At 48.2% G+C, this 15,111-nt stretch overlaps 1 protein-coding gene across 1 annotated transcript in view; it reads right to left on the bottom strand.

Moving 5' to 3' along the window:
- The window catches only part of LOC8042178 (transmembrane protein 201), a 27,484-nt gene extending 12,373 nt beyond the window's left edge, over positions 1-15,111 (bottom strand). Inside the window, exons 1-6 of the mRNA XM_002415297.5 lie at positions 14,901-15,111; positions 14,434-14,551; positions 11,256-11,447; positions 8,695-8,877; positions 7,499-7,731; positions 3,573-3,782 (exon numbers count right to left, since the gene is read on the bottom strand). Of these exons, the coding sequence (XP_002415342.4) occupies positions 3,573-3,782; positions 7,499-7,731; positions 8,695-8,877; positions 11,256-11,447; positions 14,434-14,551; positions 14,901-14,971 (1,007 nt within the window). The 5' untranslated portion in view covers positions 14,972-15,111. The remainder of the gene's footprint in view (positions 1-3,572; positions 3,783-7,498; positions 7,732-8,694; positions 8,878-11,255; positions 11,448-14,433; positions 14,552-14,900) is intronic.

Genomic DNA, 15,111 nt, shown 5'->3' with positions numbered 1-15,111 from the left:
TCCGAGCACCCTTGCAGCCAGTCGATTTTCCATCTCGTCCTTGGACGAAGTTAGGTATGGACATCGTTGGTCCGTTGAAACGTGCTCCGCGCGACGAACGTTGCTTTGTAACCCTTGTGGACTACCACAGCAAGTGGCCAGAGGTCATGAGTGTCCACAACGTCACGACTGTGGACATTTAACCGAGGCTGAGGTCCCGCAGCCACCGTCCACGACGGACTTCAGTCCGTCCACCCATTTTTCTAATCCCTTTGGAACTTCGTCGTCGGCTGTTCCCACAGCCCAAGGTCCGTCGACCTCGTCCAGTAATCGCTCCCCTCGTCGGTGAGCGACTGTTCCAAGCTTCCTCCCGGTTTCGAGGAGTTTGAAGATCTTTTTTCGTCCGAGTTGGGTCTGGTCGTAAACCAGACACATACCATCACGGTCCGTCATCATGTTCTGCCTGTTCAGGCGAAGCTTCGTTGTTTACCATTCACGCTGCGCGAGTCCGTAACGGCCGAGATCCAGAAGCTCGAACGTCAGGGCGTGATCGAGCGCGTCAGCGCCTCAGAGTGGGTCTCGCCGATCGTAGTCGTAAAGAAGAGAGACGGCGGTATCCGCATGTGCGTTGATCTTCGGGCTCCCAACCGCGCGGTCGTGGTCGACTCGTTCCCACTACCGCACATCGACGAGCTCCTGAACTCGCTCAAAGGAGCATCTTGCTTTTCCAAACTCGACCTTGCGTCGGCTTACCATCAAGTGCGACTCTACCCCAAGAGTCGAGACCTCACAGCGTTCATTACGCATGAGGGTTTGTTTCGCTTCAAGCGAGTCTGCTTCGGCCTGGCCTCCGCGCCAGCCGCGTTCCAACAAGTTATGTCAAAGATTCTCAAGGACTGCCCCGGCGTACAGTTCTACCTAGATGACGTGATTGTCTACGGATCGACACCCCAAGAGCATGACGCACACCTGCGTGAAGTTCTCAGACGGATCAAGTCCGCTGGCATGAAGCTGAACCAAAAGGCGGTTTTCCGTGTTCCAACTTTGTCTTTTCTCGGCCATAGTCTATCCGCGGAAGGCGTAGCGCCCCTTCCGTCCAAGATAGATGCCGTTCTAAACTTTCCTACACCGTCCGATCCGACGCAACTCAAGGCATGCCTTGGTCTAGTGGAATATTATAGCAAATTCATTCCACACTGTGCGACAGTAGTCAAACCGATGCGTCGTTTGTTGCGCAAAGGCAACTCTTTTTCTTGGACTCCTGACGTCAAGAGCGCCTTCCAGGAAGTCAAGACTGCTCTCCAGAAAGCACCCATCTTAACGATGTTCGACCCGACGTTACCGGTCATCGTGTCGACCGATGCCTCGAACTACGGCCTTGGAGCAGTTCTGCAACAACAGCACGGGCAGAAGCTCAAGACTGTGGCTTTTGCAGGCCGTTCCTTGACGGACACCGAGCGAAGTTACTCCGTGGGAGAAAAGGAGGCCCTGGCGATCCTGTGGTTGTGCGAGAAGTGGCATACGTACCTATGGGGAAGACAGTTCACCATCCGCACCGATCACCGCGCACTCGTCACCCTCATCGTTCACTTCTCTCAAGAAAAAAACGGACGAGGAAAATTGCCGATACTTTGTTCACGCAAACTTCGTGAAGCAGTGTAGCGTAGCTATGTTTTTAAAATGTCAAATTACTATTCTTTGTCATGTTAAAAAAAATGAGCCCCAAAGAATTATTTGAAGTGGCAGCCCGTGCTAAAGCACCGATACAAGCAACGTTGAACGGTAACAGAACACGCTAAGTTTCCCAATAGGGGTTTAATACTGCATTTTCCGTTCCAATAGCCGTGCTCAATAAAGAATGCTCACAGCAAGCCAAGCTTATATATTGTTGTGAAGTACGCTTATCGGAGAGCTAAAAACAATCCCATAAAACTTCCCTAATATCGACACTCACCCTTGCTGCTCTTTCAACTCATGTGGTTGTAAGGATCTGTCAATATAAATTTCATCCCCTTGCTGCCCTTTCAACTCATGTGGTTGTTTGGATGTGTAAATATAAATTTCATCCACATTTCATTGGCCATCATATCCTGCGAGTTAGGCAGACAAAAAATTGTGTGCACTGTACGAAAACAGAGATCCGCTAAGATGCCCGCACCTAGTGCACATTTAACTTTTCCATCGTTCCCCATTAGAGGCAGGTTTGAGCATGATAGGCTGGCTTTTTGAGGATGCTGAATGCTTTGTGAACATGTAAATCATGCTCACATATTGAAATTACCACATCTCGTGCATGTGTTCTGCACCCCTTATATCAGAAACCGAGAATAAGTAAGAAAAAAAGTATGCTCAATTGGTATGGAGACGCATCGCAGCTTTCCAGTAAGTGTTTACTTTGCCACAGGCTACAGCCAAACAACTTTGACAGCTCAAATGGGTGACCGCCAGGGCGCAGCCTTCCAGCTTTGTTTAACATCCACCCGGAGGGTAGGCTTTGCGAGGGGCTAAAAATTCTGCTTATCCTAGGTGAATCCTCGCAGAGGAAGCCGGTACAAAAGAGGATCTCCCCCCCCCCCCCCCCCACGCCTCGCCCTGCCGTTAGACAAGAGGGAAAGGGAAAAAAAAGATGGCGAGAAGGACTTTCCGCCAGGCGGAAGAATATTTCTGCAGGACCCTCTTTAAAAGGAAACTGACAGGGTATTTATGTTCACTAAGATTTTTATTTGTACATGACATATGACAGCCCAACTACCCAGAACACAATTTGCGGCTCGAAATTCATATTCTTTTCGCCCGAAAACTGGCCGGTTTGAGTCGCGCACACTCTCCTCTTTGTGGTCACGTGCCGTTTTCTATGGTTTAGACACAGACACCAAATATAATCAAAGTTGGGGGTGATTGAAAGCACACACTCAATATTAAAAATAGAAAAGAAATATGATACCCATCTTTTTTGTGGCTTAAAAGCTGCAAATATGTTGATCAAAGAAAAAAAGTTGCACTGCCACATGATTTCCGCCAACTCTCTCCTCCTTTATATTTCTTCTTCCTTCCCAGTCCAGTTTCGGCTCACGCACTCGGCTCCAGAGGAGCGTGTGTTGTCGTCGTCGTCTTGTCTCAGTTCCCATTAAGAACATAAAACCTTTTTTCGCCAGAAAAAACTAAATATCAACGTAAAAGTCTTTTGCCGAATCCTTAGAAAAGTTTGGCGCTACCGAATCCCAACATTTGGCGCCGAACTTTCGATTCGGCAGAAGTTCGGCCCATCGCTACTTGCTATGCCACGAATGCGGGGAATCTTTTTTTTTTTCCGTTTTTGTTAGCACCGGATTTTCAATGACACATCACGCTCTCTGTTCGCTTCTCTTCGAGCGCTTGCTCGAGTGCACCGTTTGGAACGAAAAATATAACCAGTCATTCAAAATACAAACGTGCAATTATCATTTACGCTTATTATTTGTCATGCTTGACTCATTTCCGAATGAAATTTGTATATTTCATATATTGTTTCCGTACCTCTTTAATCACTACTACCCGCGAATTCAGATGCGCAAGCGTGCCGCCAAGAATGCGGGAAAAAGAAGTCTGCCTGCCTGACGACCAGCTGGCCTTCCCTCCAGCGCCTCCTGTGCAGCAGCAGCAGTGCTGTCGTCCGAGCGGCGCCCAGGGTGGTCGTGACTCCCGCCAGGGCGGCCCCGAGCCAGAGCAGCTGCCGGTGCCCCATGGCCCTGGCCGTCCAGGGCAGCCCGAACAGTAGCACCAACAGCCAGAACCAGCACAGTGCCACCTCCAGGGTGCCAAACCTAAGAGAGGAGCAAAAGGTACAAAACATTATACATGCTCGATCATGCCGACAAAGACTAGGGAGCGCAGAATCTGTCCCGCACAAACGACAGACTTCCGTGTGTTGTTTGTGCTAAAATTTTAGAGCACAGCTCTTAAGCACCAGTTTCCGGCTTGAGCAGCGTCGGCGTAACGCGTCGGCGTCACAGGAACCGCACGGCGCATTATGGGAAACGTCCCATAATGCACCGCGGTGACGCACACGTTGCATTATGGGACATTTTCCATAATGCACCGCGCGGGAGGGAGGGAGAAGGAGGGGGAGGAGGAGGTGAGGAGCAGGGGAGAACTAGATGAGGAGGGAGGAGAGGCATACCGTCCCCTCCGTACCCTCCTCAAGAGCTGCACTCTAATTTGGCATTACAGGGAGTTGTAAACGTCTCATGTTTTTATTTTTTTATATATATATATTCTTTTACTTTATTATTTTCTTTGGAAACGTACAGCTCTCACCAGCACAGTTTCAATCACATAAAATAATTTTCTCTTCACAGCAGTTGTGCTACGCAGCTCAGTGGATATAGTGACCGACTTCCACCGCCACCGCAGTGACCCAGGTTTAAACCCCGCTGGGGCGCCTATCTTATGTTGATTTTGCGGATGTTCATGAAGCTTTTTCCTGACGTTCCTTTCTGACGCTCGTTCATGACAGTCATTCATGACAATTTTCTCATGGAAAATGAATCATAACATGCATTCTGCGTTAAACAAATCGCAAACAACCACACAAACAACCGGAAAGAATAAACACAAAGTTCGGGACGCAAACAGACGATACAACTCTTTCAACTCTCAACGACATTTATTTCGTCTCCGTTCAAACGACGGCCATCGAGCAGGTTCTGGGGAGGGAGCAGAGAAGGAAAAAAGGGAGGGGGGGGGTTGAAAAAGGAGGAGGGGAAAAAAAACGGGTTATTCGCGGCCTTCCCTCAAGGTCTCTGGTCTCTTCCGGCCAGTTCGGGACGGAGGAATTTCATCTCCCTGTCGGAAAGGGCCAGAGAGGCCGAGGCGACGTTAGTTACCGAGCTCTTGATGGCGTACGACTCGGCGACTTCCCTGCCAAATCTCTGACGGTGTCCTCCCAATACGCGCGTACCTTCGTATCTGGGCGAACAACCGTCGCACGTCATACGGTGTACAACTATTGGGTGCGTGGAGTCTTCGGGGGGTTCGCTCACCTCCCGAGAGTGTTCCCTCAGGCGGTCATTTAGGCACCTCCCGGTCTGCCCTATATACTCCCCGCCACACGAAAAAGGGACGGCATAGACCACCTCCTTCCTGCACTTAACAAACTGCTGTCCGCGCTTCTTGTTGCAATGTGTTTATTCTTTCCGGTTGTTTATGTATTTACCAACACGTTCGTTTTTAATGTTAACCACACAAAGTGTGCTGCAAATGACAGTGGTAGTTGCTGCATGGTGGAATGGCATGTTGAAGGAGATTTTCCTTCATCCAGTGAGCTGTACAATGTTTGCAATGAGTTCTTTGCTTTCGGTGGAATTGATGTAGATGTGTGCTTTAGTGGAACGATTGCAAGAGATGTTGCATGTGTTGGAGAAAAACACAAGACATTTTTTTTTTGACGGGAAACGTCTTTCGTTTCGGTCAGTTGGGCATTCCTTGCTAAAACCATATGTAACGAAAACATGTAACACTATTACCACTTATATCTTTGCAACCATACTACCCGCCCACTTTACTTTGGTATTGTTTTGTAGAGGAAAGAAGCCGTTACACAATTATGAATGTGTGGCATCTGCACATAGCGCCGTCGTCACGCCACACATGAAGCAATTGGGGCTAAATTTAACCTCGCGCACGATGTTCACAGATGAATAGCTTGGCAGTATGTCATTCAATCCGAGCAGGAGCAGTTGCGTATAAAAGAACCCACCCTGCCATATTAGGTATAATTCATCGAACTCAAACCAGTGCTCATCAGGAGTTATAAGTCTTACAAGTGTGTCATTTGTTGAACGAATTTGACGGTTGTTCAGCTATGGCACCCCCGCGTTCGACGCACTGGGTCCAGAAATGGTGCAAAGAGACTCGGGCAGCAAGACAGAGGGATGTCAATCCTCGCCCAACCCCTTTGACATCGGCGGAATGTGTCCATCTCCATAGGGAGCAAGCACAATTAAACCGCAAGGCCTCCACTAGTTAAGCATATGAGCTTTGTATTCAGTGACGTAATTTTTGCACCCTGATGTCCATACACCCTCTGCAGCATGCGCAAAACATTTCACACACCCCACTGCAGCTGCGTCCTCGGTACAGCCTGTCCAATTTTTATTTTTTCTGAAATGCTCTTTCGGAACAGGGTCACCCTACAGCACCTCCGGTGGAAGTGAAAGCGTGTATGCGAGCTGTCTTGTACAGGCGCAGAGCGCCTCTACAGAACAGCTTCCGTACATACTTTGGGCAGCGGCAGGGGGGAAGAGAGGAAGCGTGTTTGCACGGCGTGACCACGTGGGTATTTTGCAACCGCGGCTGCAAGAGAGGTTGGGGGAGAGCATTTTTCCTGAGATCAAGTGTTCTTTTTTTCTTCGGAACAGGGGCGGTCTACAGGGGGTGGAGTGAGTGATTGCCATGGCTACTGCCGTAAAAAATTCAAATTTGGGGCTTTATGTGCGAAAGTAACAAAGGGCACGTGGCACGCCCCAGTTTAGGACTGAGGAAGAATTTCGACCACTTGGGGATCTTCTGACGTGCAACCGAAAGCTGGGTTGCACGTCCGCAATAAGCCCTCGTCTTATCGTGGGCACGTCGGCCAAGATTGTGACCCCCCACCTGGGGACTCGTAGGCTGGCGCTTTGCCTCGGAGTGACCGAGGCGGCTAAAAGCAAAAAGGGCAGTGCGGAAAAAGAAGTGTTAAAAGAAAGGCAGGACAAGAGGCCCCTTAATGCTACCTGCAATCTCCGACAAAAGAATACACTAATGTCGTGGGATAACCAAATACAGCCATGTCTCGGTATTATACACCCCTCCGTAAGCCCCAAAAATTCCTCATAATAACGTAGACAGAAATGCACGTTCATCCCCAAAAATCAAAGAGACAATCCGTATCAAGGAGACAGGACAGTGTCAAACCTCTTTGCGACGACTGAAAGCACTGCCGAAGGGGCAATCCAAATTAAGTTACTGCACATATCTCGGCCCAACCTCGTGGGTGCATTAGAACATCAACGACATTGCACAAGTAGCGCACTAAGGCAATGTGTTTGCACGTGAAAAGAATGGAAACACTGTCAGGGGCATAGGAACTAATGACTCGACATCAATAGTTAGAGTCAAGCAGATATGCAAAGACATACAAACAAAATAATCCTGAATACAGTAGGATCACCTCACGGTTACCCAAATCAAAGGTTTGTACTAGGGAAAGCCTTACTCCCAAACAAATCGCAGCAACAATACCCGTAAGAATCTACGACGACGTTCCCTCTTCATAAGCCGCGGTCAAAAATTCTTCAGCACCCTTCTCAATGCGACTATACTCCGTTTCACCTTACGACGGGCCACAACGGACATTACGAGCCACGTTGGCCAATCGAATGCTCTATGCGGGCAGTGCTACTTTACGCTCCGGGCTCTGGATCCCTTGCAGCAGCTCATAGAGTGCGTTGCAGTACGTCGTGAGGTGAAACGGAATACAACGAGGCTGCGATGAACTCACCGCCGTGGGCCGGCGAGCAGCACGGAGCCCGCGGCCAGGGTCATGCCCGTCACGCGCAGCACCAAAGGAGAGGGGGGCCGACTCCCGAGCAGGGGGGCCAGGTCCCACCTGCCACCGGGGCCCCCGAGCAAGCTCCAGCTGTCCAGGAGCACCAGAAGCAGCGAGAAGGAGACGAGCAGCCCCAGCACGGAGGAGAGCACCGACAGGAGCAGCCGCACACGCTCCCTGAAACACTGCGGACGAGGAGAGAGTGGTCGACGGGGCTTCCCGCAAAACCAAGGCCTTCGAGACAACAAAACCAGAGTGCCGAATTTTTTGCACCACCTAAAGCGGGCCGACGCGGGGTGGATTGGACACGACTGGCACGTCGGCGCTCGGCTGAAAGTCGGGTTCTCACTGAAAGAAGACAAGTCTCGGTCGAATGCCAACACGGTGCTCGTTTCCGATCCCTGACCGGTCTTGGCCCCCCTTAGGCGATGCAGAAAATTTGGCGCTACGGATCTTTTGTCTGGGATGTGTCAGCAAGATGCTCGTAATTTTTAGAAAGACTGAGCGTGTGGGAAGCGGAGCAGTGTGCTAAAGCTACCGCTCGTGCAACAGGCACAAGGCTGGCGGTGAGGAAACAAGGATGATAAAACGCGCAGGCTCATTATCACATTGGTAGCCTTGCTCCCACTGCACGAGTGGTAACTTTAGCGTTCTACCGTGCCTCGCACGTGCTCCGAGTCTTTCTAAAATTAACCGATTTAGTGGTTTTCTATGATGCTAGGCAAGTTCTTAATAGAAACCGCATGCTTATTTTCACCAATTAAAAAGTCAAATTAACATATTTTAGTTCCTTAGCCCATTATTGTGACGATTGGCCCCCATATTGTCACCCTTGTCGTATAACTCACCTGAACACACCGTATTAGTCTAACTTTTACTGTTTTTTTTTTGACAAATCTGCAAAAGCATAAAAACGCGCAGCCAAAGCACAGCCAGGAGGCAAGGAGGCCCGGCATCGGGAAGAAATGCCCTGCCATCCTCATCCTGCCAATGGCCACAGTACTGGTATCTGAGGTACCGACATATAAAGAACACATATTGGTGTGGTAATTTTTTTATTTACCGACACTGCCTTCACTGGGACGAGGCTCTAGGCCGCCATGTCCTTCATTTCACCCACTCATTTGACTAGTTGTCGAGATGCTTACGACGGTCCTCCGCAACGTCCTTTGCCAGGGAGGCCTGTACCAGGGCTGACCGAAGAGCTGCGGCCGCAGGAGAGAGTCCTGCTCGTTCAGCCGGTGCCGTAGCCGCTGCGTGCAGGCTCCGCACAAGGCGTACACCTCCTCGAGGCGTTTGTGGTATTCCTCCACCTCAGAGTCAAAGCGGTCCTGGAAAACCGCAAGGTCAGAGAATGGGTTTTTGAGAAAACAGCGAGGAAAAGACAATTTTACTTTTAGGGCACGGGTTCTCAAACTTTTTGACCTGTCGGAACGCCCATCTGCCTCGAACGAAAGTCGAGGAGCCCTTCAGTCATCAGATTAATACCATAAAGTAGTTACAAAGTCTACAGACCTTGTAGACAACAATGCACAAACGAGAATGTTTAGCTCGTAGGTCACGCATGCCTCGGTAACTCGGATCGCCTAAAGCGGTGCTTAAACTAGAAAAACATTTCATTAAGGGTGGGGACAGTCAACTAATAATGGGAGCTTGGGGAACCAATCAGGCTGCTCCAAGGAACCCCTGGTTTCCTATAGTTTGTTTCAGCTAAAGTACAGAAGCAGCCGATGCTACGAGCTGATGGAAACAATCAGGCAGCGTCAAAAGCGCACCATTATGGTGTTCGTCGTGTTTTTGCAAGTGTTTTATTATTGCTGAACCAATCATAAACAGAAAAGTTCCTACGACTTGTGTGTTTGACGCTGCTTGATTGGTCCCGTTGCCACACAGAATCGGCTGCATCTGGTCTTAAGCTGAAGCAAAGTATAGCAACCCAGTTTAAGAACCTTTACCTTAGGACACTTCAGTTCTGGGCTGCTCACATTGCCTGCTTTAGTGGACTAAAATAAACCCACACAACAAAGTAAACAAGATAAACCTACACACAAAAATTGCCTTTGGGCCATTAGTCCGCATAAAGATGTTGCAGTTTACATTAATTTCACTAACATTTCGTTAAAAACTTTACTCTCGTGTATACTGTAAACGACTTAATTTTTGCAAGGACCTTATTTTCGCAAACCACCTACAGATCGCGAAAAATAGGTCTTGCGAACAATTCCAGTAAAATGTAAACACATTGGAATTTATATTGAGATCCCACCACGTCGCGAAAATTAGAACCCGCAAATTATTCCAAAACTTCAGCTTTGACCTAAATCCTGAAATATTGAGCCTGCAAAAAATAAGTTGTTTACAGCATATCATGTTGTAAAACAAACTACCCCACATCTGTTCACTGTTCAACTTTATTTTCCTAAAAAAACAAAAAAAACAATGAAGGATAGTTAAAGGAGCAGTGCAACGGTTTTAATGCTGAAAGGATTGCCAGTTTGCATTTTTTATATTGTTCATACAAGCCCAAGTGACCAAAAACGCGTCACCTTTCCCCCAAAAAAAAAACTGCTAATCTGCTGCGCAATCGCAAGGCAAAAAACGAATTATTTGCCGATCTGCAGCCGCCGGTGGCGGCTACGGGAACTAAAATGACGGCGTCTCTGGGGGATACGCGGAAGTCAACAAACCCTGTCCCCCTTTGCTGCTACACTCGCCGTCAGCCCCGTGGTAAACCGTCCTTTGTGTCCATCACTCGCCGCGACCTTCGACGAGGCTAATCCTTTGAAAGTCGACAATAGCGGAGGAAGCGGCTGGGGTCTCTGAAGAGAGGGCCCAAGGGAAAACCACGTGCACCCCCAGAGACGTCACTCGAAAGTCGGCGTGGAGAGTTGAGGCACTTCGACCTTCGATTTGTTTCATTTTTTTCAAACAAGAACTAGCGCTCGCAAGAAAATGCAGCTTTCGGTTTTTCGTTCCATAGGTGACGCAGATTAATTTCCGCAGTTAATTGGCCAAGGTCTGAAAATCGTTGCACTGCCCCTTTAAGCACAATGAGGGGCTTGCAAGAATGTTAGACACTGGAAGAAACAGTCCTCGGCATTTCTTTTTTTAAATTCTTTTTGCTCGCATTCCTTCTACTGAAAAGCACGGTGAAAGAGCCAGAACACTGGACAGACACCTAATCTTAGCACATCACCACACCCTACTGCATGAAAAAGACCACCTGGTCTGGTCACCATGGCAACAAAGCATTGACTAACGACGGCTGAAGCCAGCAAATGCTGACATAGCATGCTCGGGCTCTTTTGCCATGTTTCTCAATCAGCAGAATGCAAACGAAGAGAGTTAGAAATAAGGACTTAATGCTGAGGGCTTGTTTTCTCCAGTGCCTAATATTTGGCAATCCTTGTACGTAACACCACGTTTTCTTTTCGTAATCCTGTGGCCGCTTTGTTGTTGTTTTTTCACCCATATGACAGGGTTTAACAATTTGACTACCAAAAGGCCACCTCCTAGAAATCATTGTTGCCTGGACTCAATCAATATGTCAAATCCTCATGAGATTTTAGGGCAGGTGATAGAGCAAATAACAAAGTCATACTTTTTTTTATTCAAGGTTAGCCCATCTCTTTTTTTTTTAACCAGCTCTGTCTCAAAGAGGGGGGAGCAACCTTTCAGGATTTTACTATTTTCATCATATGTTGCTCACCTCTCTGGTCGGTGTGAAGTCGGCCAGTAGGCGTATTTTTATCAGCTGGTGATAGTTGCAGGTAGAGCAGAGCCCATTTTCCCAATCCGACTTGATTGATCCCAACGAGGACTCAGCCAGGTGGCCGGCGGTCGAAGCGAAGTTCAGGGCTTCGTCATACTGCGCTGGAATCGGCTTGTTGTAATCACCATCCTGGGAGAGTAATAAAAAAAATTTTTGAGGCTCCACAATGAAAGCAACGAAGGGCAACATGTACGCTGACAATCGGAGCTGAGCAGTGTGATACAGTACCTCAGCACAAAGAGCAGACGAACTTGCTCACCATGTAAGCATCGCGACACTGATAATCAGACAAATTGGAAGACTCAGGTCATGCAAAATGCCTCCAATGTTATTTGAACGAGGCATGTTGATTGGCTAGTGGGTGATGAATGAATCATAGCAGTTAGCCTGGATGCTTGTCCTAGCCGGCTGAAAGAAGGCCTGTCCAAACAGGACACTCCAGATATGGTGAGGCGACATGACGCCGACAAAAATCTTAAAAGCTGAAGCGTCTAGCAGCCTGATGTCTGTTTGAACACCACCGAGCCAAAATCGTGATTTTCCTACTCGCTTTTCGGTGAGCTCGGTGGTCGTCAGACTTGGCGTCACACGCCAACTGCCAATGCTCTCCATCTGTTCTGCCAGGCCCTCGTATCATTGGACGTGTTCCAAAATTTACACGATCTTACTCCAGGGTAAAGGTATCGTACCTCTGCGTCTGAAAACCTACCCGCGTCCAGCGTTGCTCTATATATGCTATCAGGTGACACGACCCGCAGGAGTAGCTCGGATCTATTTGAGCAAGATTTTGGACACGGCCCTTCCCTTTTTTGTTTTCAGGGCCTGAAGAGAAGCGGAGGCCGTGAGCGATTGACCGATAGTCAACAGAGCTTGTGAGTGGCTCTCTGGACCCACGCAATGAGCATGCTCAAGGCTCCTGTGGAGGACACGGGACAAATTTGACAAAGGGAACTTTCACCCCAGCTAAAAAAGAAAGCAGACCGCTGTCCGGCTTATGTCGGAGTAGTACGTCCCCTCACGATTCCTGTCTCGACAGGCCTAGAGACAGCTACAAGGAAACACGGCGGAGTGCGGGTTCATCTGCTCCTTGCACAGGGGTCGCAATCAGTTGCAATAATGTTAACTCTCATTGGCGTATTAAAAAAAAAAAAAAGATAATGGGCAATTTTAAGGCATCTAGCATTAAAGGGACACTGACACCCCCCAAAATTTTTTTTTAATTTTTTGCCAGGCGCTTCATTATGGTGTCGGAGGACTACCCAATTAATATTTTGCAACAGAGTAGCGTATTTTTTTAATAAAGCCAAAAGACGCAACTGCTCGAAACCGAAACCGAAACCCGACGGAGGTCGGAGAAGTGGAGAGAAGAGAGTGAGCGGCGGAAGTCACGTGGCTACACCCGACCGTGTGCTTTTTTTTTTTTTCTCCTTCCCGGTAGCAGACGACATGCGGCGTACGGGAACTGTTCGCCGTGGGATTCTTTTGCAGTTATGTATGTTCCGCTCGTCGTTCTGTACTCCAAGATGAGTTGTTTTGTACATTGAGGAGTTGGAGATGAGTAGTGAGTGCCCGTGGTGAATTTTGATCGGCTCCGAAAAGAATACACCCAAGATGTTGCGTGAAGAGCTGGCTCACATGTCCTGCGTCCGAAACAGAAGTGGCATTGTGCGACAGAGTTTCCGAAAGATCAACGGGATCGGGACCAACGGCTGGCTGCAATTCCTGAAGAACATATACGGGCACCTCGGAAAGCGGACGTTACCTGATTTATATGCTCCTTGCATTTTGTGGAAAGTGATTACATTGAGCTCGCAGGTGTCAAAACGGAAATCCCATACCATTTAAATCAGCGAAGTATCGTCCACAACATTAGTTTGTTATTTTTTTGTTTGTTTCTTCAGTGATGATTGTAAAAAGAAAAATATATCTAAACATCGGAAAACGTTTAAAAAAAAAAAAAAAGAAGTTTCACAGGGGATCGAACCCGGTCCTACCGCGTGTGAACCGGATGTCTTTCCCACTGAGCTACTGGGGCATTTTTTTTTCTTTATTGGATTTTTTTTTGCGGTGGATCTCTTTCTTTAGTAATAATTCAGCCGGTAAACTGTAAGTTGGAAAGTTTGCTGTCGATTTTTCTCTAGCAAAAGCACTCCCGGGTCGAAGTCGGGAAGCACCACGCTTTGGGGACATTCGCACCTAGTAAAGAAATCGTACGCGTGCATATTCAACTCGAAGTAGACACGTCGTGCTTGACGAAATTTGCGCGAGCGATGTCTTCAGCCACGAGAAGGGAGCGACGGCTCGGCGACGTCTTCGTGCAAATCGGCTTGGTGGTCGGGTGTGTCGTACAAGATGAATACCAATTCTTTTGATTAGTCCCAAATTTCTCTTTTAAAAGCAGACAAACTTCGCCGGTACCGCGAACGACAGTTCTGAAATAGAGGTCCCACGCCCGTCGTCCGCTGCCATCGCCGTCCCTGCGAGTCCCACGATACGCGAAACGACGCACGCACAGAATGCTTCCGGTTGTCTGTGGAACTTTTTTTTCAATCAACGTATTTGCAGGTTTTTAGAAGCCACAAAAAATGGGTTTCATATTTTTTTCTATTTTTAATACTGAGTGTTTGCCTTCAGTGACCCACGACTTTGATTAAATTTGGTGGTCGCATCGATACCTTAGAAAACGGCCCGTGATCGCGGAAAAGAGAGTGAGCGAGACTCGAACCGGCCAGTCCTTGATCGGCGGTTTTCGGGCGGAAAGAAACCGAATTTCGAGCCGCAAATTCTGTTCTGGGTAGTTGAGCTCTCATATGTCACGTACAACTAAAAACCTCGGCGAGCATAAATACCCTGTCAGTGTCCCTTTAAGGTCTTCTATGCACTATCCTTTCAATTAAAACCAATCAGAGCTCGGCGTCGCTCTGACGTCATCGCAACCCCTGTGCAAGAAGCAGACGACATGCTCTCTCATAATTATGATGATGTTTACATGTCCATCATAATGATGGACGATGTTTACCTGTCCAGAACTTCGGCATTACCTCCCTTCATCATTGAACACACGTTGTTTCCCTTTTTCCCCAAACAAAAAAAAAGGTTTCCGTCGCCTCGTTACCTCCTTGAATCCATTGTACTGCTCGCAGGAAGGACAGTCCCAGCAGTTGATGTTGCCGTACGGGACGACAGTCGTGTTCCCGCAGAACCAACAGTTAACCTTCACCGAAAATAGCGGCCTGCAAAGTTAAAAAAAGAAAAAAAAAAAGTCATCGTAAACAACAAGACTCTCACAATAACACACGCGCGTTCGAGCAGTCTCTGTGCCAATTTCACAACCCGGCTTTCAAAACAGGGGGGAAAACAACAAAAAATTCTACCCTCCTTCCACACTGGACTCAAAAACCAACAGCACTGGCGGAGTAATACCAAAAGCCACAGCGAAGTGACTGAATAAATATAGTCGTTGAATGCCCGTGTGGAATCTCTTGAAAGGTTATTAACCGCTTATTTACATGTCAGGCAAAAAATTACAAAAAAGGTAGAGCCAAGCCATAACACGTGGTGATCGTGCGGACACGGACTTACCGAATCTTTCGGTACAAAGTCAGAACGGCTGGCACACCGAGGATCAGGCATATCAGCACCGGTAAAATCATGAAAACCGAACCGATAATTGTCTGAGGTGCCTTCTCCAAGCTCTCAGGTGTCCCACCGAACTCCAGAAAGTACACACGTGAAAAACGTTCCGCACTCCCGCCCTCCCGCCGCTGCCGCCGCTCTCCGACACCGGCAAGCC

Source organism: Ixodes scapularis, unplaced genomic scaffold (genome assembly GCF_016920785.2).
Source record: "Ixodes scapularis isolate PalLabHiFi unplaced genomic scaffold, ASM1692078v2 PGA_scaffold1__304_contigs__length_218370807, whole genome shotgun sequence".
Classification (NCBI taxonomy): Eukaryota; Metazoa; Arthropoda; class Arachnida; order Ixodida; family Ixodidae; genus Ixodes; species Ixodes scapularis.
Note: the sequence above shows the minus strand (reverse complement) of the source record. Positions and strands in the feature narration are given on the sequence as shown.